Below are 27751 nucleotides of genomic sequence, written 5' to 3'. Positions count from 1 at the left end.
ATAAAGCTAGGTCGGTTGCGAATGGATTCCATTAGTTTGATGGTTTAGACTTATCTGCGACCTTCAGCCTAGTGGTAAAGTCTTCCACCATCAGAGCAGTCCTTACTCTAGTCTAGTTGTTCCAAAGGGTTGGAATATCAAACTATTGGATGTGTCAAATGCATTTCTACATGACATGCTAGAAGAAAATATTGTTCACATGATAGTGCAATCACTTCTAACTGCAGTATCGGTTGTCTTCCAATACTTCCAAGTGCACGATGTTTTTGTTATATTACTACTAATGTTATTGAAAATGAGCAGTTACATATTTTTAGCATTTCGTACTTGTTCATTAAGTGCATGATTCTAGTTGGAGATGACCTAGAATTCATTACAAAAAATTAAGAATTACGGTGGATAAAGTGAATAAGTTGCATCATGAGAATAGGGAGAGAGAAAGAGTTCAATAGTAGAGTTTAGGTGACGGAGTTATGAATGAGATGAATCTCCACAAAAGCCATAAGAAATTCTTATATATCAATATCTTAAAGTTTTAGTTTTCAGTATATGTTTTAGCCCCAAAGAAAAATATACTATAAAAAACTATTACCGTATATTTTTTTTTTCTACCATCTATAAAGTAAAGGCCGAAAAATAAACTCCAAACATAACCGACCCAATCCAACAAAGTAAGCCACACTAGGGTGTCTATGTCTAATTATCTATAACCCCCCTTGTGGCCTTGTGTGTGAAATTTTCCGACAAAAACTTTGAGACTTTTTGTTAGTAGATGGGTGAGAATATCCATCCATCCTAGTGGAGTAATCTGGACCATTCTTCTTCTGTTGCAGTAGGTGTCACCAATCCGAGCAATTCATTTTTCTTCTCTTTAAGACTGTTAGGTGGAAAATCGTTTTCATCAATTTTTTCTCAAAGGGTGTGTTATCTATTGTTTCAATACTATATTACTACCTCTGTTTCTTTTTTTCTTTAAGTGGACTGTCTTTTGTTGTTGTCTCCACAAGAAGCAGTAAGATAGAGAAAGAAGAGATGAAATTGAGGGGAATGTTCACTTCTTCTTCTTCTTGGTATCTAATGCTTCTTGTTCTTCTTCTGGTAATGGTGGGTGGTTTTGATGCAGTTGAAGAAGTGGGTTTTGGCCAAAACAGTAACAAATATAGCAGAGATGATTTTCCTGCCAATTTTATTTTTGGTTCTGGAACTGCAGCTTATCAGGTTTCTCTTAAGAATTCATAGTTCTTACTTTCCTTTTTTTAATTATTTTATTTAATCTTGTTATCTTTTTTTGCATATTTAATCAATAAAAAAAAAACAGGTTGAAGGGGCAGCAAATGAGGATGGAAGAACTCCTAGCATTTGGGACACTTTTGCTCATTCTGGTTAGTGTCTGTCACTTTCCTAATTGTGATCTTATTTATTTGTTCATATAAGAAATGTTAGGATATCAGTTTCTCATTGTATTAAAGCACCCAATTTTAATTCATATTCCGGTTCGAGTAGTTGTGTTTATTGCCTCTCCTTGATTTGTAAGACACTTCCCATCAATAAACTTCAAATTGATGAGGTCACAACATCTGAGTTAGATGAGATAGAATACTTATTTAATTTAGGGTTATTTCCCTAGTAGCCTCCAACTTTGTGATCGATTTCCTGCGTAGCCCCCTATTTTTAGCAAAAATACCCATATGGCCCCCTTTTTCAGTTATCATTAACTTTCCGTTAAATAGTCACCACCTCTCTCTCATCCAACTCATCGCCTCTCTCTGCCACATCATCTCTCGCCACCTCATCATCTTCACCGGCGAAGGTTGCCGACCGGTCAATTTTCCGGCCGGCGACCTTTAAACATTAAAAAAAAAAATTCATCATTCCTCTCTCTCTCTCTAAAAAAAAATACTGTCCTCTCTCTCTCTAAAAACTCTGGCGAAAGGAAAGGCCCTTGGCCGGAGAATCTATTCACGAACAACACATGTTCGTGAACGGACTTGCTGTTCACGAACAACACCTGTTCGTGAACAGACTTGCTGTTCATGGACAGATCTGTTCGTGAAGAAGGTCCCACCTCCGGCGAAGGGCTTTCCTTTCGCCGGAGTTTAGAGAGAGAGGACATATTTTTTTAAAAAAATTTCTTTTTTTTTAGAGAGAGAGGGAGATAGGAATGATGAATATTTTTTTATGTTTAAAGGTCGCCGGCCGGAAAATTGGTCGGTCGGCGACCTTCGCCGGTGAAGATGATGAGGTGGCGAGAAGATGATGTGGCAGAGAGAGGCAATGAGTTGGATGAGAGAGAGGTGATGACTAGTTAACGGTAACTGAAAAAGGGGGCCATATGGGTATTTTTGCTAAAGTAGGGGACTAGGCAGGAAATCGGTCACAAAGTTGGGGGCTATTAGGGAAATAACCCTTTAATTTACTCGAAGTTTTAGGGATTTTGTTAGTGCAGTTGTACGAGGAGGAAGGGGTTCACTCTAGTAAGTAAAGGTCTTGAAGAGCCTTTCTGAAGTGTGGTGTACACGACCGGGGGAAGCAATGACGTCATATTGTCATGTCCCTTATGTGCTAGGCGTCATACGTTCTACAATAACCGAAAAAATTGTGATCCACGAGGATCAACTAACCCCTTTATCACATTCTTAGTTCTGATTGAAGAACGGAACTCGCCTGCTTGAAGCTTGAATGGGTAGTAAGTTCCAGCCAGTCATACATGTGTGAATTATTACCCCATGCCGTGGACACACTGTCATTTATACTGAAGGATCTATCCACGCGCAAAGTCGTTACCTTAACTGCGAGGAAGGTATTTAGAATTTACTATTTATTGGTTTGGTAATAACCTATTCCAGGACACAACTAGAACATTTTTGAGTGATGTTTTACCCTTTGGCTACAAGTCTTAGGAGGTCATGGATGCTTAAAACGTAAGATCCACAATGTGTACTATCAATTACGACTATAAGTTTTCCATGTTGATACACCACACATGTTCTTAAAGGCCAAACACTTTTTAGTCTTCATTGTACGTTAACTCGAGAAAGATTTAATTTGCAGGAGCATTACCGGACAAATCCAATGGTGACGTAGCTAGTGATGAATATCATAAATATAAGGTGTGTAAGATTCCGTTCCCCCCCACTTGTAATCAGAAAGATATAAAACTAGTTAATCACTTTTTGTTAGCTTTTCTTCTATTGGATGACAAAGATATAGAGTAAAACATTAGGAAACCATCTTTATGCCTTGTGAAATTATAATATTTCTCGTGTTTTAACTTTGAACATAAGGGAGTAAAACATTAGGAAACCGACTTTATTGTTAAAACCTTTTAATTATCAGAGCTGGAAGTCAAGGGAGATCATGGGGCAAGGTATTGTGATCAGACTAGCATCCATTGTGACCATTATGTCATACACTTGACTCGTTTATAGGGCAGAATTGCAGAGAGCATATTATAGGAATAAAATATTTCTTATATAGACTCGGCGAGTTCTATTAAATTCTTTACATTACAATTTACAATGCAGGAAGATGTGAAACTGATGAGAGATATGGACTTAGACGCATACAGATTCTCCATCTCATGGCCGAGGCTTATTCCAAGCACGATCACTAACTGGTTATACTCTGTTTAATCATCAAATTAGAAACTCGTGGTGATTTATAGTTTCCTATTGTTTCTGCAGATGGGAGAGGGCCTGTTAATCCAAAAGGATTACAGTACTATAACAACCTCATTAATGAACTAATGAGCCACGGTAAGAAATAAGTTCTGTTTATACTGAACCCAAACAAATGTTAGGAGTTGTGATCACATGGAAAATAGTACCGCACGACTACATCAGAAAAGTAATCGGCCAAGATAATGTTTCACAAAACTGAGTATCTCTCCTCTTTACTAGCATAACAATACTAGCTACACAGCCAAGTTATTCTTAGCATGCTATCAAGTTAGCTAGTTCACGATATTTCCGTTCTTCGATATTTTCTTAAGTTCACGTATGCTATGTTGAGCAGGAATTCAAGCACATGTTACACTGGTTCATTATGATATTCCTCAAGCACTTGAAGACGAGTATGGAGGGTGGTTAAGCCGAAAAATAGTGTAAATTACTACTTTATATTTGTAGTTATCTCTGTTTTGGTAACTTTGTAAACTAGCCGCAATTTACCGTTTTTCGGTGATAATAAATGTTGGTGTGGACCGTGGGTTGATGCAGGACAGACTTCACAACATATGCAGATGTATGCTTCAAAGAATTTGGTGATAGAGTTTCTACTTGGACTCCAATAAATGAACCCAATTTGTTTGCTTTAGAAGGCTATGACGAGGGACGTTTCCCGCCTCAGCGGTGCTCACAACCATTTGGCATCAGAAACTGTACACACGGAAATTCCACAACAGAGCCATATATTGTTGTTCATAATATGTTACTAGCTCATGCATCAATTGCAAGATTGTACAAGAAACAATACCAGGTATTATGACTTCTTTTTTGGGTTGAATCGATCATGGTTTTTAGATGGAGAAATGGTGATGCAGGCCAAACAGAATGGACTTATCGGGTTCAATATTGCCGGTTATGGGTTGGTTCCTCTAAGAAACACAACTGAAGATATTGCTGCAACTCAACGGGTCTTTGATTTTTATATCGGTTGGTGAGTTTCTGCTAACTTTGAATTGAGCGCTCAATGTTAGGTTTTGGTAATGTTTGTTCTAAACTTTTGATCCGAACTAATTTTGTATGTTTTTTTAATCCAAGGGAAACATATCCATTAATAGTGATAAAATCACAATGATACAAGGATGATAATTGTTATTTCTCTCCTCTGAAGACTTCATGAGAGTTACATACCTTTAAATGCAAAGTGCCTCATGAAGGGAAAGAAATTGGACAAGACACAGACACAATTTTGTATGTTAAAAATGAGGTTTTGCATTCCTATTTTATCTAATTAAGTTAGACCATAGAACAAGTCTATATCTCAAATACACAAGTTTTCAGCTAAAATATGTCTGAATTTGAAAAAGGAAGCCTTGTTTTAAGATCTGGTTTCTTTTAAAAGATAAAATGTACGTTGACTTGTGAACAATATGTAAAATGCACATGAATATTAATCATTTTCTAATCTCAGATGTCGGAAAACCAACAATATCTTAGACTCTCTAATGCCGTGTTCAATCGATTCTTTGTTGTTTAGAGACTTCTGATACCGTGAAGAGGAAACGCAGTTTGAGGAGTCTTTACTAAAATTAACTATGAATGTGCTGATCAATGTTAGGATTTGTAAATCACTTCAATTTCAGGTTTATTGATCCCTTGGTGTTTGGGGATTATCCTAAGACAGTGAAGAAAAATGCTGGTTCAAAGATTCCTTCTTTCACCCCAGACGAATCAGAATTAGTTAAAGGCGCATTTGACTTTATTGGGCTGAACCACTACGTGGCTAAGAGGGTGAAGGACAACTCCGAAAGCCTCAAGCTCCGTCAAAGAGATGTATTCGGAGACATGGCAGCCAAGATTATCGGTAAGTTGAAATGAAAAAGTACGAGTTAGCACTAATGTACTTCAAATAACTCAGAACCTATTGTTTTGCGATTTGCCTCTTAGGATACTAGGGTCTTACCTTTCTGATAGGAAATCGGTCGAACTCTTGCTAGAAATATGAATAGTAGTCCTGGGTTAAACTTTCTGGACTCGTGTTGCCTCGAAACCTATTGCAATAGGAAGTCTGGTGGTATTTATAGACTACTTGAAAAGATTGTCATGGTCAGATGTGACTGTTAAGTGAAGAGGTGCCACGCTCAGTTGTGACCGTGGGGAGGGAGCCACACATAACCGTTGCAATTCGCTTTGTGTGTCCCCACACGCCTTCCATCTATGACGTGGGATCTTTGATGATCCGACCACCAGCTGCCACTTGATCCACACCATTGGATCAGGTTCAAGTCAAAAAAGAAAAGATACTCCTCATGGTGATGCACCCTAATGCCCATTCGCCCACTTGCAAGCACTATAACATCTCTTTTGTTATTACCCGGCTATGTGCGGGTAGTTTAATATAAAGAAAGATGTTTTATTTTTCTCTACTTGATGTGGGACTAAGCTAACTTTTAGCTAGCCTTTTTTTTTTTGAAGAAGGATAATATATTAACCGAGTGCTTAGGAAGCACGGAAAAAGAACTACAAAAGCAACGACGATTGGGAGACTTTACATATTAGAAACTATAGTCTCCCAAGAATTTAACAAAAAACCCCACAGTTAAATTCTCAAAGTACCTAGTCGGCAAGCCCCAGTTGAAAATGGTGGCCTTGATCGACATAATAACTCTATCAGTGGAGTTATCAACATCACGGAAAAGACGATTATTCCTCTCTAACCATATACACCACCAAATGGCAAAAGAAGTAATTTGCTGAAGGAATCACTTTATAACACAAATTTCAACTCTAAATATATCATTCATATGGAATCGGTTTAACGCAAACCTTAGCTTGAAATTCAACCCCTCGACCACACGAATGTAGTGGTATGCTCAGCTCGTCATTTTGATGCGTAAAACCCACTTAAATACTGAAAAAAACGGTCCCATCTCAATCATGAGCTTAGGTCCAATTCCATCACCCATATGGTTCAACATATGGCCTTATTTATATGGACCGGTTCTTGGATGCTTTTGGACTCTTGCCTCGGATGACCATGAGATGCTATCAGTTAATAAGGTGCATATCGCATTAGTTGCTTCCAGATACTTGCTGAGTAGACTCTTGGCTCCTCAATGGAGTTGACTTTATGAGTCAATTGTTCGACTTGTTCACTTGAATTCGATCAAGCTTGTGATTAGAACTAAACATGTGCTTCCTTAGAAGTCCAACTGAAGCTTGGCAACTTACATTCAGATTTTACCTTATTGCAGCCAATTCAGATACATTTATACCTGATGAGGTAAGAATAAAGTAGGCTTGGTTCAGAGAGAGTGGGCTTGTCTGCATGGAGTTAATTTTAAGTAACTAACAAATGTGAGTTGAATCAGTACCCCATTACCCCGTGGGCTTTACGACAAGTACTGGAGTATCTTAAGCACGTTTATGGGAATCCTCCTATCTACATCCAAGAAAATGGTACGAGTTTTTTTCCTCGTTCAGCTCATCTTTGTATACACAACTCATCAATGTTGGTGAATATGGATACCTTTCTAGTTCATGTCTAATGGTTGTGGTAAAAACAATCATGACTTGCAACTGAGTTGACAGATGTTTAGATGAATTAAGAAAATTATCGTAATGGCTTTCCACTGTAACTTAAGTTTCTTGACAAATTGGGCTTAAACTCTAACGTCCAATACCTGTTTTCTTATACACAGTGTTAATAGCCTTGGACTAAATTGTGGTGCAGGTCAAAGGACATCAAGCAACACGACATTGAATGACACTGCTAGGGTGAAGTATTTTGAGGCTTATATTGGAGGTTTGCTTGATGCATTGAGGTATTATTTTGATTTTTGTTTAATAGCACTTCACAATTTCAAAACTTGTTTTTTTCCTTCCAAACACAAAAGCCTTCGAAACTATTACAACCCCGTCCATGAACTATTTGTATTATTTATGCGGAGAATTAAGAAGCCGATAGCGGACTAAGATGCATATCTCTCATCAAGAGCTAAGCACGATATTTTGGTATTTGAGTGTTGCAGCAAAACGATGAGTTGGGTGATAGACAATATAACGGGTATATAGTGGTGCTATGTATCGACTATGCAACATGAATTTCATTTGGTTGGGTGGTAAAATATGCATCTCTCTGGGGCGTAGAGCAGGGTTTGACTCTTGGGTTGATGTTTATGGTCATATAGAGAACCATATGCTGTTTCAAAAAAAATACATAGCTCTTAATGTCTGGTTGAATGATATACTTGCCACAATAAAAAATTTACTCGAAAATCTTGATTACCATTTTGGCAGGAACGGTTCAAACACCAAAGGGTACTTCACATGGTCATTCATAGACTCATTTGAACTATATGACGGATTTCAATCGCGTTATGGTATGTATTTTGTGAACTTCACAGACCCAAACTTGGAAAGACTACCTAAGCTCTCAGCAAAGTGGTACTCCAACTTTCTGAAGGGAGGAAGCAGCACTAAGTACAGTATCGTCGACCTTGAGAATGGTTCCTCTCCTAGAACCAAAAGTTCTCATCTTGCGCAGTAGAATACTCTTGATAATGTTATTCAGAGTCTGTGTTCACTCTACTATAGATGGGAGAATGAGTGTTCAGCTCTTGAGCAATCTTAGAAAGTAATTTGTGCAAGGAAGATGGTCTTTATGAATAAAAAAAGGTGGATTTGTATTTCTCCACTTCTTACATATATTTATGTAGAGAAGCAATACAGGTTTTTTACTTCTCTAGTATGCCATAATGTAAGTTTTACTATATATACCTTTCGAAAATGCCCGAAAAAGTAGGTTGAGATCAGATGTGGACAGACGGGTTTCGCACACCTTTTCTCTCTTGATGACTTGGGCGAAGCCCGGTCGCAATTTCGGCCTGCTTTTGGGGCATCCAGCATCCTATCTGCCCTTGATGTCTATATATTTAGAGAAACGTCAGCAGTCAGAATTCAGGCGGGAGTTTGGTTGGGGTCTAAGACTTTATGAAAAAGAAATAACAACGGTTATTTTCGGGCGTTTCTTTGACCCCAACTTGACTCTTGACTGAATTCTGACTGCTGACATAGACACCCCACGTCAAAAGCTTAGTCCGAATGTTTCTGAGAGCATCTCCAATACAACACTCAAACTCTAAAAAACTTAAATGCCATGGGACTTTCTAGATTTTCTTTTCAAAAACCATCTCCAATGCAAAATCCAACCTGAATCTTTAAAATGATGTGGCAAGATTTATTTTAGAGATTCTCAAAAGGACACTCTAAATTTCGAGTGTGCTCTTGAGGATCTCTAAGTGCCACATAAGCAAATCAATTGATTTTATGGTCAAAATATATGTTTTAGAATTTCTCTTGAATGTTGCATTCGAGAAGATGAATAATAGAGTGTCTCTAAAAGATATCCACTTTTCCCACTTGACACTTAGAGTTTTTAAAAAAATTGTTGAGTCTTGCATCGGAAATGCTGTGAGAGCACCTTCAATCCAAAACTCTACTGATCTTATATGTTAAGTTTCACTTAGGAGTTACGACTTTCTTTCCTATGTAACAAAATTAGAAAGCCCGCACATCATCTTAGATGTCTTAATTAAGTTTTGCATTTGAAAGACATCATCTTAGATGTCTTAATTAAGTTTTGCATTTGAAAGACATCTTATCTTGTACCTTGAATTTCTAAGATTGAGTGTTGCAATCGAACCTGAAGATGTTCTACCAAGCAGAAGTTTTGAGATTCACATTGTAACTCCTTGACATTTCATTGTTGTTATGTCACCCTCCCCCATAGAAGTTTTGAGATTTTCATTATAACTCTCAAGTCCTGACATTTCATTATTGTCCAGTCGCCCCCTTCGAAATTTCATCCCTTCAAAATGTGACCCCACCACATGAGACAGTCCAGACTTGAGACAGCATCCCCAAATCAATAGGTTCTGTATTACCCACATTTAAACATAACATATAACACTAAAATATGGCATCCTTCTGAGTCTTATGAACCTCAGTCCAAGAAGACTAAGCCATTCCTAGATTCAATATTTATCTGCTATTAAATGCATCAGCCATGGCAGGAATAAACCAACCAAAAAGAGAGTACAAGGAAAAAAGCAGTTCATTTTACCATTAAAAAAAAGAGAGTATAGGTTTACTTCAAATATAAAATTATAATCCTCAGAGCCAAAAAAACAAGGGAGCCAAATTGATCACACAGGTGGTTATATGAGCTCAACAGAAGAAGGTTGTTTTCAGTTTTAGGTTTTCAAGCCACTGTTACCACCAAGATAAAACATAAAAGTCGATGAAGAAAATAACAGACTCAGTCTAGCACCACCATTCAAGCACTTTCTCAATCATAACTAAGTTTTTGAGTTTTCAAAGAGGTTTTCAGCTTCAAATGAAGGGATGCATCCTCACAGAGGGATGATTAACTGGTGGCTGGTAATGAGAACTCTCTGATGGATTCTGTGAAGATGTCGTCTCAGTTCCGTACCCATGCCAATAACTCGAAGGTCTGCTCAGGGGATCTGACCTACTCGGAGCCTGGTGAAACTGACTCCACCAAATAGAATCTCTATCTACCGGGACCAAAGGGTAAGGTGCAAACCTGTCCCGTTCCCATGCATAGAATCGAGATTGAGGTGGGTTCTCTGTTTCTTGGAGATCTCGACCAGATGAACCTGATGGCGGAGTGATAAAGTAACCATTGCTGTGTTCAGAAGATGAAGCTACTGTGCCTACAGAAGCTGTCAAACTCCTCGGACCACTGGCATGCGGCAAGTTGTGAAGCATTGGTGCTTGTACACCAGTTAAACTGGATTGCTGGTGCTGATGATATGATTGGATACCTTGGTTGGTTCGTTCATGAGCGCGAGGGTTGCTGCTAGGATAAGGTGGAACCATTGAAGAGACAACAGAGCTCCCTACTCTTGTACCAGACCTGCATAAAAACGTATGGAGTTTCAAAGTTGACAGCTATAAAGCATCTAATATATAAAACTAATATTCATTTTACAAGAGATGTCTCTGAATCAGACTCTAAGGGTTTACTACAAGACTATGTACATAAACATGGAAGGCAAAGTTATGACCGGTAAGACACAAATGTACATCATATAACTTCAAACCAGTGCTAACATCATACTTCAACACATAAAGCGCTATCAATAGATTACAGAATGATTTGAGGCTTATTCCAGTCCCACAATAATGTCCTCAACACACTAACGTCACTTCGATAGGTTGTTGGATGCTTAAATTATAAAATGACTCAAATAAGGGTCTAAAACAGGTTTGGAAAATGGAGCAATATGGAACTATAGAGGAGACAGTAGAGCTCCCTGGACCGTGCTCAATAATTCAATTTTTATTTAACAATTTTATGTTCTTAACGCATATGTGAAGCACCAATACATGTGTAGGAACCTAACTGCCCTTAGTTACCATCTAGCATCAGAAGTAACAATACTAACAAAGGCCTAAGAAAGTAACTAGTACAATCACCCATTAAATAACAGAACACTTGTGGAATTAGATCAAATATTCCACATGATAAGAGAACATAGTGTTCCTATTCTTTGGTATAGAAAATGCATGATTAAATATACTAACAGATTGATACTTGCCTAGAAAAAGTGAAAACGGAAGCAGTATAAGAATTTTGGGGTACAGATCAGGATATCCATATACAAGTACGTTTAACTTTTTATTCTTTTTCTAAATGTAGTGGTATCTATGAAATGCAGAGTTTCAAGTAAAATCTCAAACATAAAGTGAAATATGAATATATTGGACTAACTCAAGACCTAACTTACCCATAACCAAGATGAACTGGATGAGGAAATGATCCTGGTCTTGTAAGACCATCCGAATCTTCCCTACTAGATCTGAGCAATGCTGATGGAATTGGAGGCTGTCCAGAGCTGATGGCATGGCCACTACTTGCAGAGAAAGAAGGAGGATGACGGTCCCAACCAAGATAATGAAGATTACCAGCTAAAACGGCATGAGAGAGGGAGGCATCATTGCGCGCTGGCAGGCCAGTCCAATTATAATTAAAGCCAAGACCTTCTGCAACACTCTCACTGGAGTTCGAAGATGACTGAAACTGGTTGTAGAAGGGAAAGTAAGGGCAAGAATGAGGAACCGGTAATGCAGATGTATGATGGTGCGTATGATGGTGCCCCGGTAATTCATGATCTGCAGTTGACCAAATTTTATTATTATCATATCTTCTGGTTATTGGCCCTCGATACAAGTTCAGAGCAAAAAGTATTGAGTTTTTAACAAGAACTTACATGCATTAGGTGGTGAATCCCCATCCCTGTAAAAAACAATTGATGATTAGGCTTCAAGAAATCTAATATAAATTAATCGTAAAAGCATGAAGTGCTTAACTTATCAAAGTATTATTATCACAGTATCACATATTCACATCTAATGGTATATATAGAATATATGTTCCTATCATTGAAGAAATTACTGGCCTGTCTTGCCAAAATCCAGTTCAAATCGGTGAATCTTGGTAGTATGTGAGAAATTCCCAGTTATCCTATACTGTGATTGGCCAAAGCAAACAGCAGTTACCCCTCCAGTTCATATGATAACACATAATTGGCACTAAATTACTTCAAATAAGATTTTAAAACAACTTGTCATGAAATGCAATTACGTAAATTACAACAAAAATTCCAGATAATAAAAGTATAAAGGACAAAGATCTGTAAATAAGATTAATTTAAAAAAAAAAACAAGATCATGCTTACTCAAAGGATGAAGATGCCCCTGTTACTCCATCAAATGGGCACCACTGGACCCCAAATCCCTAAAAAGGACAGAAAATAAACAAAAAAATTCTCACTTAAAACATTTAAAGGTAAATACGTACGATAAGTAGAGGTGAAAATTAATAACTTTTATTCACACGTTAGAGAAGATAGCAGTATGCAACTCAGAGTACAAACGTAACAGCTAATGTCATGACCTCTATAAGAAGGCTTCGCAACAAATGAGATCACCCTACTGGCTTGCTCTCAGTATAAACTATTAAGATGATTAGTGATCAACGATAAGCCTAACAATGTCCATCACTTGGGTGGTTGGGTGAACTAGACATCTCCTGCTTTAGATGTATAGGCAAAATGTACTAATAAATTATCCATGATGCAGCTTCATGCGTCTCAGCAAACGTTCAAGCCCGTATGCCTGCCCTAGTGATATTGGATTATTCCCAATATCATTAGTTCGTTACCAAATACTATTTCGCAGAATAATGCAAACCTATAGCAATTTTCATCTACTTTTCACTAGCAAACCCTTCAAATCTCTAAAACTTCCAATTGTCATAACATCCCAAGAAGTTACTTAAGTGTAATCTCTACAGGGACCATGGTTCTGCCCTAGTTCCGTGCCGTAGTTTAGTTATTCATATTCTCAATACTGTGATATGAGTAAGAACCGCTGTTAAACATGAATGCAATACAGCCCAATTCTTATGATATTTTTACTTCTAGTTTAAAGGATATTAAAGTTTGTAAAAAAAAAATTATCTTTTCTAACTTTAAAGTACTATGAATTAGACTATTAATTCACCTTATCTTGTTACTTATGCAAAATCAGTTACGCCTTAGACTCCAACAAGGGTTACAGGACCCCGCCACTACTTATAGGAAATCATAATTAACCAGTTCCCCAAACAGGTTACAAAGGCCAGACACTATGATGTTCTCCGATTTATTATGTTGAGTAATTCGTTTATTGCATAAATTACATCAAATCCTACAGTCTTACTACTATGTGTCCTGAGACTGAAATCAACCAACAGAAAGAAACTATATATATTTACCATATCAGTATAGCCCAGATCATACATATCCTCATCACGCAATATGTCCTCTCGGGTGAGTTCAGGGAATGAACGATGGCCATTTGAAAAACGCCATTGACCTTTTTCAATTTTTCTACAATTTGGGCACTGCATCGTCCCCTTTGAATTGAATGCTGATCCAATGCAATCTAAAAACAAAAGGCGTGATATAAAATAATGAGAACGTTATCACAGGAAACCCACAAGCGATAATCTAAGACAAAAGACAACATTAAAGTTTTCAATAGATAATGAGTAGTTTAACTATTCAATTATGTAGATAAAGAGATAATCACAGACTCAAGAAAGAGGTACATCATAAGTACAGAAAAGATTATGAAGCAGAAAAACTTGGCGGAACCATAGTTTGAATCAACTCAGAGATTAAATAAACACATTTTATGATCATCAATCACGTTTCGAACTTACTAAAACTAACAACTAAAAATCACTTTAAACATAATGATGGGCAAGGAGGCCTTTCCCATGAAATTGCAAGTCTGCCAATTATACAGCTAATTACGGGTAATCTGCTGCCAAGAAAACTATAGTAGATGATAACACCACAAGACCCTTACTTCAGCAACTCCATTACACCAAACAGATCAACTGCTCTAAAAAGTTGTTTTCATTCAACTACTCTAAAAAGTCTGTAATTTCAAATTGAAGTGAAAGAATTGTTCAAGGGCAGACGAAAATTAGAATTCAGGACTAGTCTAACCAGATATCTACCTGTTGTTTATCTTCCCTACAATCTAGAATCTAAGTTAACAATCAAATTTCACAAATCAAAATACAGAAACGCAATAATTCATGATATGGACAAAACATTCATCATCAATTAAAAGAAAAAGAACAAGACCCCTTATAACTCACCAAGGTGAAATTCATGTCCACAATACAATTTTGCCCTAGATCTCTCCCCATTATCAGTCACAATCTCAAAGCAAATTGAGCACTGTACCGAAGACGAATCAGACGATTCCCCTCCACCACCATCATCATCAACCCCCGATACCATAATTTAAACCAAACCCTAACTAATCGGTTTCCACCTTCTTTGATAAATCGTTCTAAAAAATTGGAAGAATAATTTAAACGAAGTTGATCGGAATTTGGGGGTAACGAGAACGGCGACGAGGGTTTGTTGTTATGAGAGAAAAGGTGGAGTTTATTAAGGAGTAGTATATTTGTTTGTCTTGGATTTTTTTATTTTTCTTCCACTTTCCCTCTCTCTCTCTCTCTCTCTCGCTAGAATCCGGAACACGGAAAATAGTTGTGGTTTATGGGTCATGCGATCATGTTCCGGAAATCAAGCTAAAAAATCTCTTCGGGTTTGCATTACTTTTTGGCCCATAGTATTTATGGAGTTTTCTATTGAGAAAGTTGCTTTTTTTTTACCACTTCTTTTTGGAAACTGCTATAGAAATTCTTTTATGTTTTTCAATAAAATTATCACACAAAATAAGAGCATCTCCCATTGAAAATTTTAGGAGCATATCTAGTACGACACTCAAATTCTAAGACATAGAGTGTCACTCAAGATTTTCTGAGATTGTGTTCAAAAATCTTCTCTAAGAGCATCTCCAATGCGACACTCAAAAAAAAATTTAAAAAACTCTAATAGTTACACATATGCATTTAATAAGAATAAGTACTTGAGAGAGAAACATTTTCTATTGATCATAAAATTAAATTTGATCATTTAGACACTTGAAAACATCTCCAATGCAACAATGAATTTTAGAAACTCTGAGTGTCACATATGATTCTTAGAGTTTTTCTCCGATCCAACACGTATATGATGACATTTCGATGGTGAAATAGAGATATCTCAAGAAGACACTCTGTTTCTAAAGTGTCCTCTTAGATATCTATAATTGTCCAACTCATCAATATTTGATTTCCAACCATTAAAAATCGAGTCTTCTATATTTTATAAATAACTAATTATCTATTTACAAAAATACTATACCACGTAAATAAATAAGTTTAGAATTTTGCATCGGAGACAAAAAAAAAAATTGTGGATCTCAATTTTCGTCACCTAGGAGTGAGAATTGCAATTGGAACTTGACACATAGGAAGAATATAGATTTTTTTGAGTTTTGCATTGGAGATGCTCTAATACTCTCAAAAGAGATCTCAAAAATAGAGTTTCTAATCCAACATCCTAAAATTAATTGTTTCCAAATCATCATAAGATCTCAATTGAGTTCTGCATTGCAGAACTTTCTTTTAAAAATAAACTCTAAAATCATAAGTGTCGCTTAAGATTTTAAGACTCAGTCTTACGTTGGAGATGCTCTAATGTGACACTCTATTTGACACTGCGTTATGATGTGGGAGGGTTTATTATAGACTCTAAAGAGAGACACTCTACCAGCAACTCCAATGCAAAACTCAATCTTAGAAATTCGAAGTGTCACAAATGATTTTATGTATTTTCTTAACTCCAAAAAAAGCTCTACTAATATCTCAAAGATGATGTATCGCGAGTGAAATAGAAATACCTCAAAAGGATACTTTATTTCTAAAAAAATTATCTTCGGCCTATAAACCAGACCTTCGTCTAGATCTAGAATTCCAGATCCAAATGAAAGTCTGTCGACTAAACCCTCCGACGACCAGACCTTCATATTTGGAATTCCAAATCTAGAAAGTCCGTCGACCAACCCATCCGGCAGAGGGGAGCATCCCCTCCGTCGAAAAGAAAAAAAGAAGAGAGAGAAAGGAGAAGATTTATTTTTTAAAAGTCGTCGAAAAATTAGATCGGTCGACAACCTTCACCCAAAAAGATATTATGATAGCGACAGAGGTGGCGTGGAGGAGGGAAGTGATGAAATGGAAGGAGAGGCTTTTATGTTCTTAACATTCTTTAGCATTTATTCCCTTTTATTCCCCTAACATTTTCATTTTCGCACCCAAGTTAAGTCTCTAACTTTTTTTGAAGAATCAACCCAAATTTGAAACAGAAAGAGAAAAAGAGATTAAATAAATCAGAATGGCAATTATGGCAAAAAAATGTAAACCACAAAAGTTAACTGACGGAGTAAACAAAAAAGAATCAATTTTGAATTTACGATAAATAGGAGGTTAAAACGAAAACCGGTCACAAAGTAGAGGACCAAAATGAAAATAACTAAATATATAAAGATGTTCAGACGAGACAACTAGGTTAATCTCAGTCTCAGCCTCGGCTGATTCCTAGGTTAATCTCAGTCTCAGCCTCGGTCTGGATCAGCCGAGATAAACGAGAAACTCAAACAAAACCCTAACTCGGTGTTTCGGTCGAGTCTCGTCTCGGAAGAAATCCAAGACCGCGCCAAGGAACAAAATCTGAATACATAGATCACCATAGGTTGTAACCATCTAAAATAATTACCGGATGAAAATTAGATACATCGAGTGATTATCCAATTTGGAGAACATTTATATCCAAGAAGCTTTCCCGAAATTGGCCTAATTACATGTTCGGTAACAGAACAGACTGTACATGCTTAGAACAAATTAGACCTGGTGGAAAACTCGAATTTGATGCAATCAGTGTATCGCACGTATATAAGCATATCTACCAGGATCTACACTCTTACTGTGAACATATGTGGTTTTGAAGAGACAGGTATAAACTTTAGTAGTGGCTATGACGGAAAGATAGCTGCCCCGGCAAAACAAAAGAAACCATTTACCAGCCGAAGCAGGGCCGGCCCTAGGCCTAGGCAACCCAGGCAGCCGCGTAGGACCCCCAAATTTTGGGAGCCAACAATTTATATAACATTGTATATATATAGATAATATTATTTTATGCACATGTACATCAAATCTATTTGGATGGTAGAGTTCGCGGAGTAGTTGATTAGTGACCCTAAGGTCAGGGGTTGGACTCCCACGACTTTCATTAAATTTAGATAATTTTTCCTGCTGAAAACAACCCAATTAATAGGAAATTTAAGATACAAAGTCATAACATTTGAACTTAATCAAAAGAAAGAAAAAAATTCAATTTAAACACATTTTCTTATAATATAGTTTCTTCTCTTGTCTAATTTCTCTTTATAACTCCAAACCCAAATGTCAACTTTTATATTCTTTTCGACTTAAAGTGTAGGGGGGCCGTCGATACGTTCGCCTAGGGCCCCCCAAAAGTCAGGGTCGGTACTGATCCGAAGGAAAATAAACTGAAACTCTAACAGTAGAACATCTACTTATTCTTGTAACCAGCAATAAGAAAACCAAGAAACTGGAAAGAGGGGAATACTTGATTATGAAAGAGATCTAAGATGAACTGGATCAAAAGGTCTGTGAGATTTCTAAGTGAAGCACGTGATTTCTGAGCCATGTTTCAAAAACAATACAGAAACTAATGCTTAGCCTATTATGATTTTTGAAGTGTACTAGCATATATCAAATACCAAAGCGTAAGAAACCTGGAATCTGAAAGAGGTGGGAGTACCAAAATAGTCCGTAATGGTTTCTCCAACCTAGAACCCAAGAAAAATTTAATCAGATCCCCCAGATGACAAAGATGGCAACGTGGGAGCTAAAGGCTAAAGACAAGGACCTTAGTATAGTGTCAACTCCATTAACATGAGCCCGTAGAACCTTCCCGAATATCCAAAACATGAAATGGTCGTCCAATCAGCATCGCTTTTCAGCTACTATATGTATAAAAAATAAAAGTAACAAGTTAGTAAAAGTACAAGTTAGTAAAAGTAACAAGTTACCAAAGTGGTCCAAATAACGTCCTCTGATAAGTTGAGAATACAAATTCGGGAGGACGTTCTTCATTTAAGAAGACAAGTAGATCATATGGTCTTATCGAAATTTATTTTCACATGTGGCAAAATAATGTCCTCGATTATAGACAACAAAAGGCAGCTTACCTTGTGTAGCAGGCCATTCATGCCACTTGCGACTCAATAATGAAGTGAGTCGCCGCACCACTATTCATGTCTAGGTTCTTCGTACTAGATAAATGTAAGAACATCAAAATACATCTCAAATGCTCGGGCTTCTCCAAATTAAGTGACCCGCAAAGTTCTAATTTGAGTGATTTATGTACTCAGTATCTTTGACAAATATCTGAACTATTTATGTGATATTTAAGCAAAGGGCAAAGAGAGATACCTCTGGTGATACAAAAGTACAACCCCATAGAGAGAAGCAAATATCGACATACAAAACCCACCAAAAAACTACATGGAAAACTCAACCACAATTTGTAGAAAGTAGTCAGATAACCATGTAAGGCGTGCACTCCTAGGACCTACAATTTGGTAACTATCTCACATTTCACGTTGATATTTCCAGTTCTTTGTTTGCATTGATTTCCATAAGAAATCACGGGAGATTTCTCAAAAACTGAGTGTAGGTTCCTGGCAGATTTACCTGTAGAAGTCCATTAACAATTTGAACTTTCTGCTTGCAATTAGTTGCATACAAGCAACTTAAGCCAATCCCTGAAGACAATTGCCTGTATTCATGCTCATACATATACACCATTTCCCTAGGAATTTTGTGTAATTATGTAAATTCTACAACTCGTACACTCGAAAGCCACAACCTCGTGTGAATATTTTGTTTCAAGGTCAATATAAAAGGTGAATATTTTGAGTAAGTGCCTGAGTACTTTGGCTTCTACGCAGTATAAAAGTGCAGAAGACGATAATTTAAATAAACACTTCGCGGAACTAAGGCATTCATATATTGCTACAGTTAGAGTCTGCAATTTGTTTTGAGGCCTAAACACAGCCTGTGAAGCTTCAGTATACGCTTCAGTATCCAGAGCACCCCATCTTACGGAATAAGTAAACTGCCCAGAAGGTGACAATAGTTCCATCATTTGGCTCAGATAGTTACGAGATTCCCAAACATCTGACACAAGTCATGCAACCACGAGGTTACTGACAACTAGATGCTGATCAGGAAATCAGCAATCACATAATCTGAAACAGTTAGAAGACTCCAGCATGACTCCAGCATGACATAACATAACAAGGTATCTTAAGAATCGCCTTAACCAGATACAACAAAATAACATGTATATTTCTAAGTGACGGCTTAACGAAGGTAGGCATTATCAAACTCAGATAGAAAAACAATATGTTAAAGATCACACCCTAGAGCAAACATGGCCAGTGATGGAAGCATTGGCAGGAGTTCCAGCAAAACATGTGACAAGTTAACACTTCCAAGAAAGATGGTTGAAACAACCCTGTACTCTGTAAGAAACTATAACTTACCACTACCTTCTATGAGTATGTACGTGTCTTCTATACCCCAAAAGTCTGATGGCTGGAAAATATTCTGTTACTGAAAGCAACCTAGGGAAACCTAATGTGGCAGCCACTTGGAATCCATCGTCCATGTACACGCCACTTAAGCCATGGCTCAATAACGAAGGAGTTATTACAGAGTTGAAGCAACACCATTCATGCCCAGGTTCTTAATACTGGGATGCAAGTGATTACTTACGCATTATAAAATATATATCTTAAATGCTCAGACTTTTCGAAATCACTTGACCAATCGATAAATCACTGCAAATTTCTTATAATTCCAGTATTTAATGTAGACACCAATGAAAGTCCCCCATCTTTGATAACTATCTGGCCTAAAGCAAAGGCAATATGGTTTGGTTCAGAAAGTTTCTTGGTGTCAATACAAGGATAAGCATAGTTTTGAAAACATGAAGAGTAAGGAAAACAGCTGCATTTTGGGGGTTTGGTTCAAAAGTTCGCAAAAGTATCGTGATGAAAACCCAGCTTTCAAGAAACTAATTACTTAAGCCGCCAAATTATTTACATTGATTCCTTAGGTTCTTGAAAAACCGGTGCATTCCCGAGCAGTAACCCTAATCATCACAATTCGCAGTTATAAATGAAACTTCATAGTAGCTTGATATCATAAAATTGAGACCAGTTGGAAAAAAAGAATGTAAATGATCAAGGACCGCGAACGCACATACACAAAAATAACACAAAAGAAAAACATTTCGACAAGCATTAGAAAAGAACCATGACGAAAACTAGTTTCCAAGACATGAATCATTTAAGCCGCCAAGTATTTATTTTGATTCATTATGTCGTCGAAAAACTAGTACATTTCCTAGCAGTCAGCCATAATCGTCACAGTTCTAAACATGATGCCGTGCAGTCCAAAATCCACGTTTAACAACAAATAAGTTTTGCAGATAAAGTGGGTCACTTGAATATGGTCAATACAAGGTTTAAAAAATCTTTTAAAGCACACAAGGAGTGGGAAAAACATATGCATTTTAGGGTTTTGGATTAAAATGTTTCCAAGTGAATCGTGAAACCAGCATTCAAGAAAGAAATTGTTTAAGCCGCCAAGTTGTTTATATTGATTCATTATGTTCTTAAAAAAACAATACATTTCCGAGCAGTCACCATCACGTCACCTTTCATAGTTTTTTTTTTGAGTTCGTCACAATGCATAGTTATAAATGAAACTTGACCGTAATTTAAAATCATAGAACTGAAAACATTTGTGAAAAGAATGTAATGGATTAAGGACTCCCGAACACATATAAAAAGACAAAAGAAAAAACATTTTGACAAGCATTTGCAAAGAACATAGACGAAAACTAGTGTCCATGACATGAAATCATTTAACCCGCCAAGCATTTTGACAAGCATTTGCAAAGTACATTTCCAAGTAGTCGTTGTCATCATCAAAGTTCTAAACAAGAGGTCAGGTTGTTCATAATCCGGGTTTAACAATAAATAAGAGCACAAGGTTTAGCATACAGTTTTCGAAACATAGAGTAACAAAAAAACAGGTGTTTGAGAATTTTGGGCTAAAAAGTTTGAAAATGAATTGTGATGACAAACCAACTTTCAAGAAACGAATCGTTTAAGCCGCCAAGTTATTTACATTGATTCATTATGTTCCTGAGAAACCGGTACATTTCCGAGCAGTCACCATTATCATCACAATACATAGTCATAAATGAAATTTCGTGGTAGTTTGAAATCATAGAATTGAAACAGTTGGAAAAAAGAATGTAAATGACAAAGGAGTCCCGAACACACAAATACAAAATAAAACAAAACAAAAACATTTTGACAAGCATCGAAAAAGAACCGTGACGAAAACTAGTTTCCAAGACATGAATCGTTTAAGCCGCCAAGTTAGTTATTATGATTCATTACGTCGTTGAAAGACTAGTACATTTCCTAGTAGTCGCCATCCATCATCGTCACGGTTCTAAACAAGATGTCAGGCGGTTCAAAATCCGGGTTTACTAATAAATAAAAGCACAACTGACATTTTGCAGCTATAGAGGATCATACAAATATGGTCAAAACAAGGTTTAGGATGTAGTTTTAGAAACATGGAGTAAGAAAAACAGATGTATTTGATGATTTTGGTCTAAAAAGTTTGAAAATGAACTGTGATGAAAACCAGCTTTCAAGAAACGAATCGTCTAAGCCACCAAGTTGTCTATATTGATTCGTTATATTCTTGAAAAATCAGTACATTTCCGAGCAGTCACCATTATCATCACAATACATGGTTATAAATGAAATTTCGTAGTAGTCTGAAATCATAGAATTGAAAACAGATGGAAAAAAGAGCATAAATGATGGAGTCCCGAACACACAAATACAAAACGAAACAAAAACATTTCAACAAGCATCGAAAAAGAACCGTGACGAAAACTAGTTTCCAAGACATGAATCACCGCCAAGTTATTTATTATGATTCATTACGTCGTTGAAAGACTAGTACATTTCCTAGTAGTCGCCATCATTGTCACGATTCTAAACAAAGGTCATGGACTGCAAAATCTACGTTTAACAACAAATAAGTGAAGAACTGACGTTTGCAGATGAAGTGGGTCAATTAAATATGGTCAATACAAGGTCTAAAAAAATTGTTTTAAAAACATGATGAGTATAAATTACGAAAAACAGATGCATTTAAGTTTTGGGTTATAACTTTGCAAATGAATTGTGATGACAAACCAGCTTTCAAGAAACGAGTCGTTTAAGCTGCCAAGTTATTTACATTGATTAATTATGTTCTTGAGAAACTGGTACATTTCCGAGCAGTCACTATTATCATCACAATACATAGTCATAAATGAAATTTCGTAGTAGTTTGAAATCATAGAATTGAAACAGTTGGAAAAAAGAATGTGACTAAGGAATCCAGAACACACACACAAAAACAAAACAAAAACATTTGGACAAGCATCGGAAAAGAACCGTGACAAAAACTAGTTTCCAAGACATGAATCATTTAAGCCGTCAAGTTAGTTATTATGATTCATTACGTCGTTGAAAGACTAGTACATTTACTAGTAGTCGCCATCATCGTCACGGTTCTAAACAAGATGTCACGTGGTTGAAAATCCGGGATTAACGATAAATAAAAGCACAACTGACGTTTTGCAGCCACAGAGGATCATGCAAATATGGTCAAAACAAGGTTTAGGATATAGTTTTAAACACAGAGAGTAAGAAAAACAGATGTATTTGAGGATTTTGGTTTAAAAAGTTTGAAATGAATTGTGATGAAAACCAGCTTTCAAGAAACGAATCGTCTAAGCCACCAAGTTGTCTATATTGATTCGTTATATTCTTGAAAAACCAGTACATTTCCGAGCAGTCACCATTATCATCACAATACAGGGTTATAAATGAAATTTCGTAGTAGTCTGAAATCATAGAATTGAAAAAAGATGGAAAAAATAGCATAAATGATAAAGGAGTCCCGAACACACAAATACAAAACGAAACAAAAGCATTTCAACAAGCATCGAAAAAGAACCGTGACGAAAACTAGTTTCCAAGACATGAATCACCGCCAAGTTATTTATTATGATTCATTACGTCGTTGAAAGACTAGTACATTTCCTAGTAGTCGCCATCATTGTCACGATTCTAAACAAAGGTCATGGACTGCAAAATCTACGTTTAACAACAAATAAGTGCAGAACTGGCGTTTGCAGATGAAGTGGGTCGATTAAATATGGTCAATACAAGGTCAAAAAAAATTGTTTTAAAAACATGATGAGTATAAATTACGAAAAACAGATGCATTTAAGTTTTGGGTTATAACTTTGAAAATGAATTGTGATGACAAACCAGCTTTCAAGAAACGAATCGTTTAAGCTGCCAAGTTATTTACATTGATTCATTATGTTCTTGAGAAACTGGTACATTTCCGAGCAGTCACTATTATCATCACAATACATAGTCATAAATGAAATTTCGTAGTAGTTTGAAATCATAGAATTGAAACAGTTGGAAAAAAGAATGTAAATGACAAAGGAGTCCCGAACACACACAAATACAAAATAAAACAAAACAAAAACATTTCGACAAGAATCGGAAAAGAACCGTGACAAAAACTAGTTTCCAGTACATGAATCATTTAAGCCGTCAAGTTAGTTATTATGATTCATTACGTCGTTGAAAGACTAGTACATTTCCTAGTAGTCGCCATCATCGTCACGTTTCTAAACAAGATGTCATGTGGTTCAAAATCCGGGTTTAACAATAAATAAAAGCACAACTGACGTTTTGCAGCCACAGAGGATCATGCAAATATGGTCAAAACAAGGTTTAGGATATAGTTTTAAACACATAGAGTAAGAAAAACAGATGTATTTGAGGATTTTGGTCTAAAAACTTTGAAATGAATTGTGATGAAAACCAGCTTTCAAGAAACGAATCGTCTAAGCCACCAAGTTGTCTATATTGATTCGTTATATTCTTGAAAAACCAGTACATATCCGAGCAGTCACCATTATCTTCACAATACATGGTTATAAATGAAATTTTGTAGTAGTCTGAAATCATAGAATTGAAAACAGATGGAAAAAAGAGCATAAATGATGAAGGAGTCCCGAACACACAAATACAAAACGAAACAAAAACACTTCAACAAGCATCGAAAAAGAACCGTGACGAAAACTAGTTTCCAAGACATGAATCACCGCCAAGTTATTTATTATGATTCATTACGTCGTTGAAAGACTAGTACATTTCCTAGTAGTCGCCATCATTGTCACGATTCTAAACAAAGGTCATGGACTGCAAAATCTACGTTTAACAACAAATAAGTGCAGAACTGACGTTTGCAGATGAAGTGGGTCAATTAAATATGGTCAATACAAGGTCTAAAAAAATTGTTTTAAAAACATGATGAGTATAAATTACGAAAAATAGATGCATTTAAGTTTTGGGTTATAACTTTGAAAATGAATTGTGATGACAAACCAGCTTTCAAGAAACGAATCGTTTAAGCTGCCAAGTTATTTACATTGATTCATTATGTTCTTGAGAAACTGGTACATTTCCGAGCAGTCACTATTATCATCACAATACATAGTCATAAATGAAATTTCGTAGTAGTTTGAAATCATAGAATTGAAACAGTTGGAAAAAAGAATGTAAATGACTAAGGAGTCCAGAACACACACACAAAAACAAAACAAAAACATTTGGACAAGCATCGGAAAAGAACCGTGACAAAAACTAGTTTCCAAGACATGAATCATTTAAGCCGTCAAGTTAGTTATTATGGTTCATTACGTCGTTGAAAGACTAGTACATTTACTAGTAGTCGCCATCATCGTCACGGTTCTAAACAAGATGTCATGTGGTTCAAAATCCGGGTTTAACGATAAATAAAAGCACAACTGACGTTTTGCAGCCACAGAGGATCATGCAAATACGATCAAAACAAGGTTTAGGATATAGTTTTAAACACAGAGTAAGAAAAACAGATGTATTTGAGGATTTTGGTCTAAAAAGTTTGAAATGAATTGTGATGAAAACCAGCTTTCAAGAAACGAATCGTCTAAGCCACCAAGTTGTCTATATTGATTCGTTATATTCTTGAAAAACCAGTACATTTCCGAGCAGTCACCATTATCATCACAATACAGGGTTATAAATGAAATTTCGTAGTAGTCTGAAATCATAGAATTGAAAACAGATGGAAAAAAGAGCATAAATGATGGAGTCCCGAACACACAAATACAAAACGAAACAAAAACATTTCAACAAGCGTCGAAAAAGAACCGTGACGAAAACTAGTTTCCAAGACATGAATCACCGCCAAGTTATTTATTATGATTCATTACGTCGTTGAAAGACTAGTACATTTCCTAGTAGTCGCCATCATTGTCACGATTCTAAACAAAGGTCATGGACTGCAAAATCTACGTTTAACAACAAATAAGTGCAGAACTGACGTTTGCAGATGAAGTGGGTCAATTAAATATGGTCAATACAAGGTCTAAAAAAATTGTTTTAAAAACATGATGAGTATAAATTACGAAAAACAGATGCATTTAAGTTTTGGGTTATAACTTTGAAAATGAATTGTGATGACAAACCAGCTTTCAAGAAACGAATCGTTTAAGCTGCCAAGTTATTTACATTGATTCATTATGTTCTTGAGAAACTGGTACATTTCCGAGCAGTCACTATTATCATCACAATACATAGTCATAAATGAAATTTCGTAGTAGTTTGAAATCATAGAATTGAAACAGTTGGAAAAAAGAATGTAAATGACTAAGGAGTCCAGAACACACACACAAAAACAAAACAAAAACATTTGGACAAGCATCGGAAAAGAACCGTGACAAAAACTAGTTTCCAAGACATGAATCATTTAAGCCGTCAAGTTAGTTATTATGGTTCATTACGTCGTTGAAAGACTAGTACATTTACTAGTAGTCGCCATCATCGTCACGGTTCTAAACAAGATGTCATGTGGTTCAAAATCCGGGTTTAACGATAAATAAAAGCACAACTGACGTTTTGCAGCCACAGAGGATCATGCAAATACGATCAAAACAAGGTTTAGGATATAGTTTTAAACACAGAGTAAGAAAAACAGATGTATTTGAGGATTTTGGTCTAAAAAGTTTGAAATGAATTGTGATGAAAACCAGCTTTCAAGAAACGAATCGTCTAAGCCACCAAGTTGTCTATATTGATTCGTTATATTCTTGAAAAACCAGTACATTTCCGAGCAGTCACCATTATCATCACAATACAGGGTTATAAATGAAATTTCGTAGTAGTCTGAAATCATAGAATTGAAAACAGATGGAAAAAAAGAGCATAAATAATGAAGGAGTCCCGAACACACAAATACAAAACGAAAGAAAAACATTTCAACAAGCATCGAAAAAGAACCGTGACGAAAACTAGTTTCCAAGACATGAATCATTAAAACAATCAAGTTATTTATTTTGATTCATTACGTCGATGAAAGACTAGTACATTTCCTAGTAGTCGCCATCATCGTCACGGTTCTAAACAAGATCTCATGTTGCCAAAATCCAGGTTTAACGATAAATAAAAGCACAACTGACATTTTGCAGCCACAGAGGATCATGCAAATATGGTCAAAACAAGGTTTAGGATATAATTTTAAACACATAGAGCAAGAAAAACAGATGTATTTGAGGAATTTGGTCTACAAACTTTGAAATGAATTGTGATGAAAACCAGCTTTAAAGAAACGAATCGTCTACGCTGCCAAGTTGTTTATATTGATTCGTTATGTTCTTGAAAAAAACCGGTACATTTCCGAGCAGTCACCATTATCATCACAATACGTAGTTATTAATGAAATTCCTTAGTAGTCTGAAATCATAGAATTGAAAACAGTTGGAAAAAAGAACGTAAATGATTAAGGAGTCCCGAACACAGACAAATACAAAACGAAACAAAAAGATTTGGACAAGCATCGGAAATGAACCGTGACGAAAACTAGTTTCTAAGACATGAATCATTAAAACAATCAAGTTATTTATTTTGAATCATTACGTCGTTGAAAGACTAGTACATTTCCTAGGAGTCGCCATCATCGTCACGGTTCGAAACAAGATCTCATGTTGCCAAAATCCAGGTTTATCAATAAATAGGGGCACAACTGACATTTTGCAGCTAGAAAGGATTATGCAAATATGGTTATATACAAGGTCTAGCATATAGTTTTGAAAACATAAGGAAAACAGATGTATTTGAGGATTTTCGTCTAAAAAGTTTGCAAATGAATTGTGATGAAAACCAGCTTTCAAGAAACGTAACGTCTAAGCTGCCAAGTTGTTTATATTGATTCGTTATGTTCTTGAAAAACCGGTACATTTCCAAGCAGCCACCATTATCATCACAATACATAGTTATAAACGAAATTTCGTAGTAGTTTGAAATCATAGAATTGAAAA

The 27751-nt window shown here is 36.2% G+C and overlaps 2 protein-coding genes across 2 annotated transcripts; one reads left to right on the top strand and one right to left on the bottom strand.

Annotated features, from left to right (window-relative positions):
• The first annotated feature begins 855 nt into the window (after positions 1 to 855).
• Positions 856 to 8436, top strand: LOC147534065 (beta-glucosidase 11-like). The gene is made up of 13 exons (XM_086650622.1): positions 856 to 1218; positions 1319 to 1382; positions 3052 to 3110; positions 3525 to 3600; positions 3684 to 3755; positions 4015 to 4102; positions 4218 to 4476; positions 4541 to 4656; positions 5306 to 5526; positions 6917 to 6945; positions 7034 to 7121; positions 7396 to 7486; positions 7962 to 8436. Exons 1-13 carry the CDS (start codon positions 1033 to 1035, stop codon positions 8209 to 8211), a joined length of 1599 nt encoding a protein of 532 aa, XP_086506748.1. The 5' UTR covers positions 856 to 1032; the 3' UTR covers positions 8212 to 8436.
• A 1323-nt stretch (positions 8437 to 9759) lies between these two features.
• Positions 9760 to 14906, bottom strand: LOC147534064 (E3 ubiquitin-protein ligase IPI1-like). Its single transcript, XM_086650624.1, has 6 exons — positions 14404 to 14906; positions 13507 to 13676; positions 12428 to 12486; positions 11960 to 11985; positions 11477 to 11861; positions 9760 to 10602 (listed from the first exon to the last, which is right to left on the bottom strand). Exons 1-6 carry the CDS (start codon positions 14546 to 14548, stop codon positions 10056 to 10058), a joined length of 1332 nt encoding a protein of 443 aa, XP_086506750.1. The 5' UTR covers positions 14549 to 14906; the 3' UTR covers positions 9760 to 10055.
• Positions 14907 to 27751: the final 12845 nt, after the last annotated feature.

The sequence above is a fragment of the Eschscholzia californica genome, unplaced genomic scaffold (assembly GCF_041429995.1).
Source record: "Eschscholzia californica isolate CP2 unplaced genomic scaffold, dmEscCali1.0.p SCAF_6, whole genome shotgun sequence".
NCBI lineage: Eukaryota > Viridiplantae > Streptophyta > Magnoliopsida > Ranunculales > Papaveraceae > Eschscholzia > Eschscholzia californica.
The sequence above is the reverse complement of the archived record's forward strand: the minus strand, read 5'-3'. Positions and strand labels throughout refer to the sequence as shown.

Bases quoted from the DNA above. Each gene is read 5' to 3' on its own strand.
- LOC147534065 (XM_086650622.1), top strand. From the start codon at position 1,033: ATGAAATTGAGGGGAATGTTCACTTCTTCTTCTTCTTGGTATCTAATG. The intron at 3,111-3,524 runs GTGTGTAAGATT...TTTACAATGCAG, and splicing joins ATGAATATCATAAATATAAG to GAAGATGTGAAACTGATGAG. The intron at 3,756-4,014 runs GTAAGAAATAAG...TATGTTGAGCAG, and splicing joins TAATGAACTAATGAGCCACG to GAATTCAAGCACATGTTACA.
- LOC147534064 (XM_086650624.1), bottom strand. From the start codon at position 14,548: ATGGTATCGGGGGTTGATGATGATGGTGGTGGAGGGGAATCGTCTGAT. The intron at 13,677-14,403 runs GTGAGTTATAAG...TTTTGTTTTTAG, and splicing joins TGGACATGAATTTCACCTTG to ATTGCATTGGATCAGCATTC. The intron at 11,986-12,427 runs GTAAGCATGATC...TGTTTTTTACAG, and splicing joins GGGGCATCTTCATCCTTTGA to GGATGGGGATTCACCACCTA.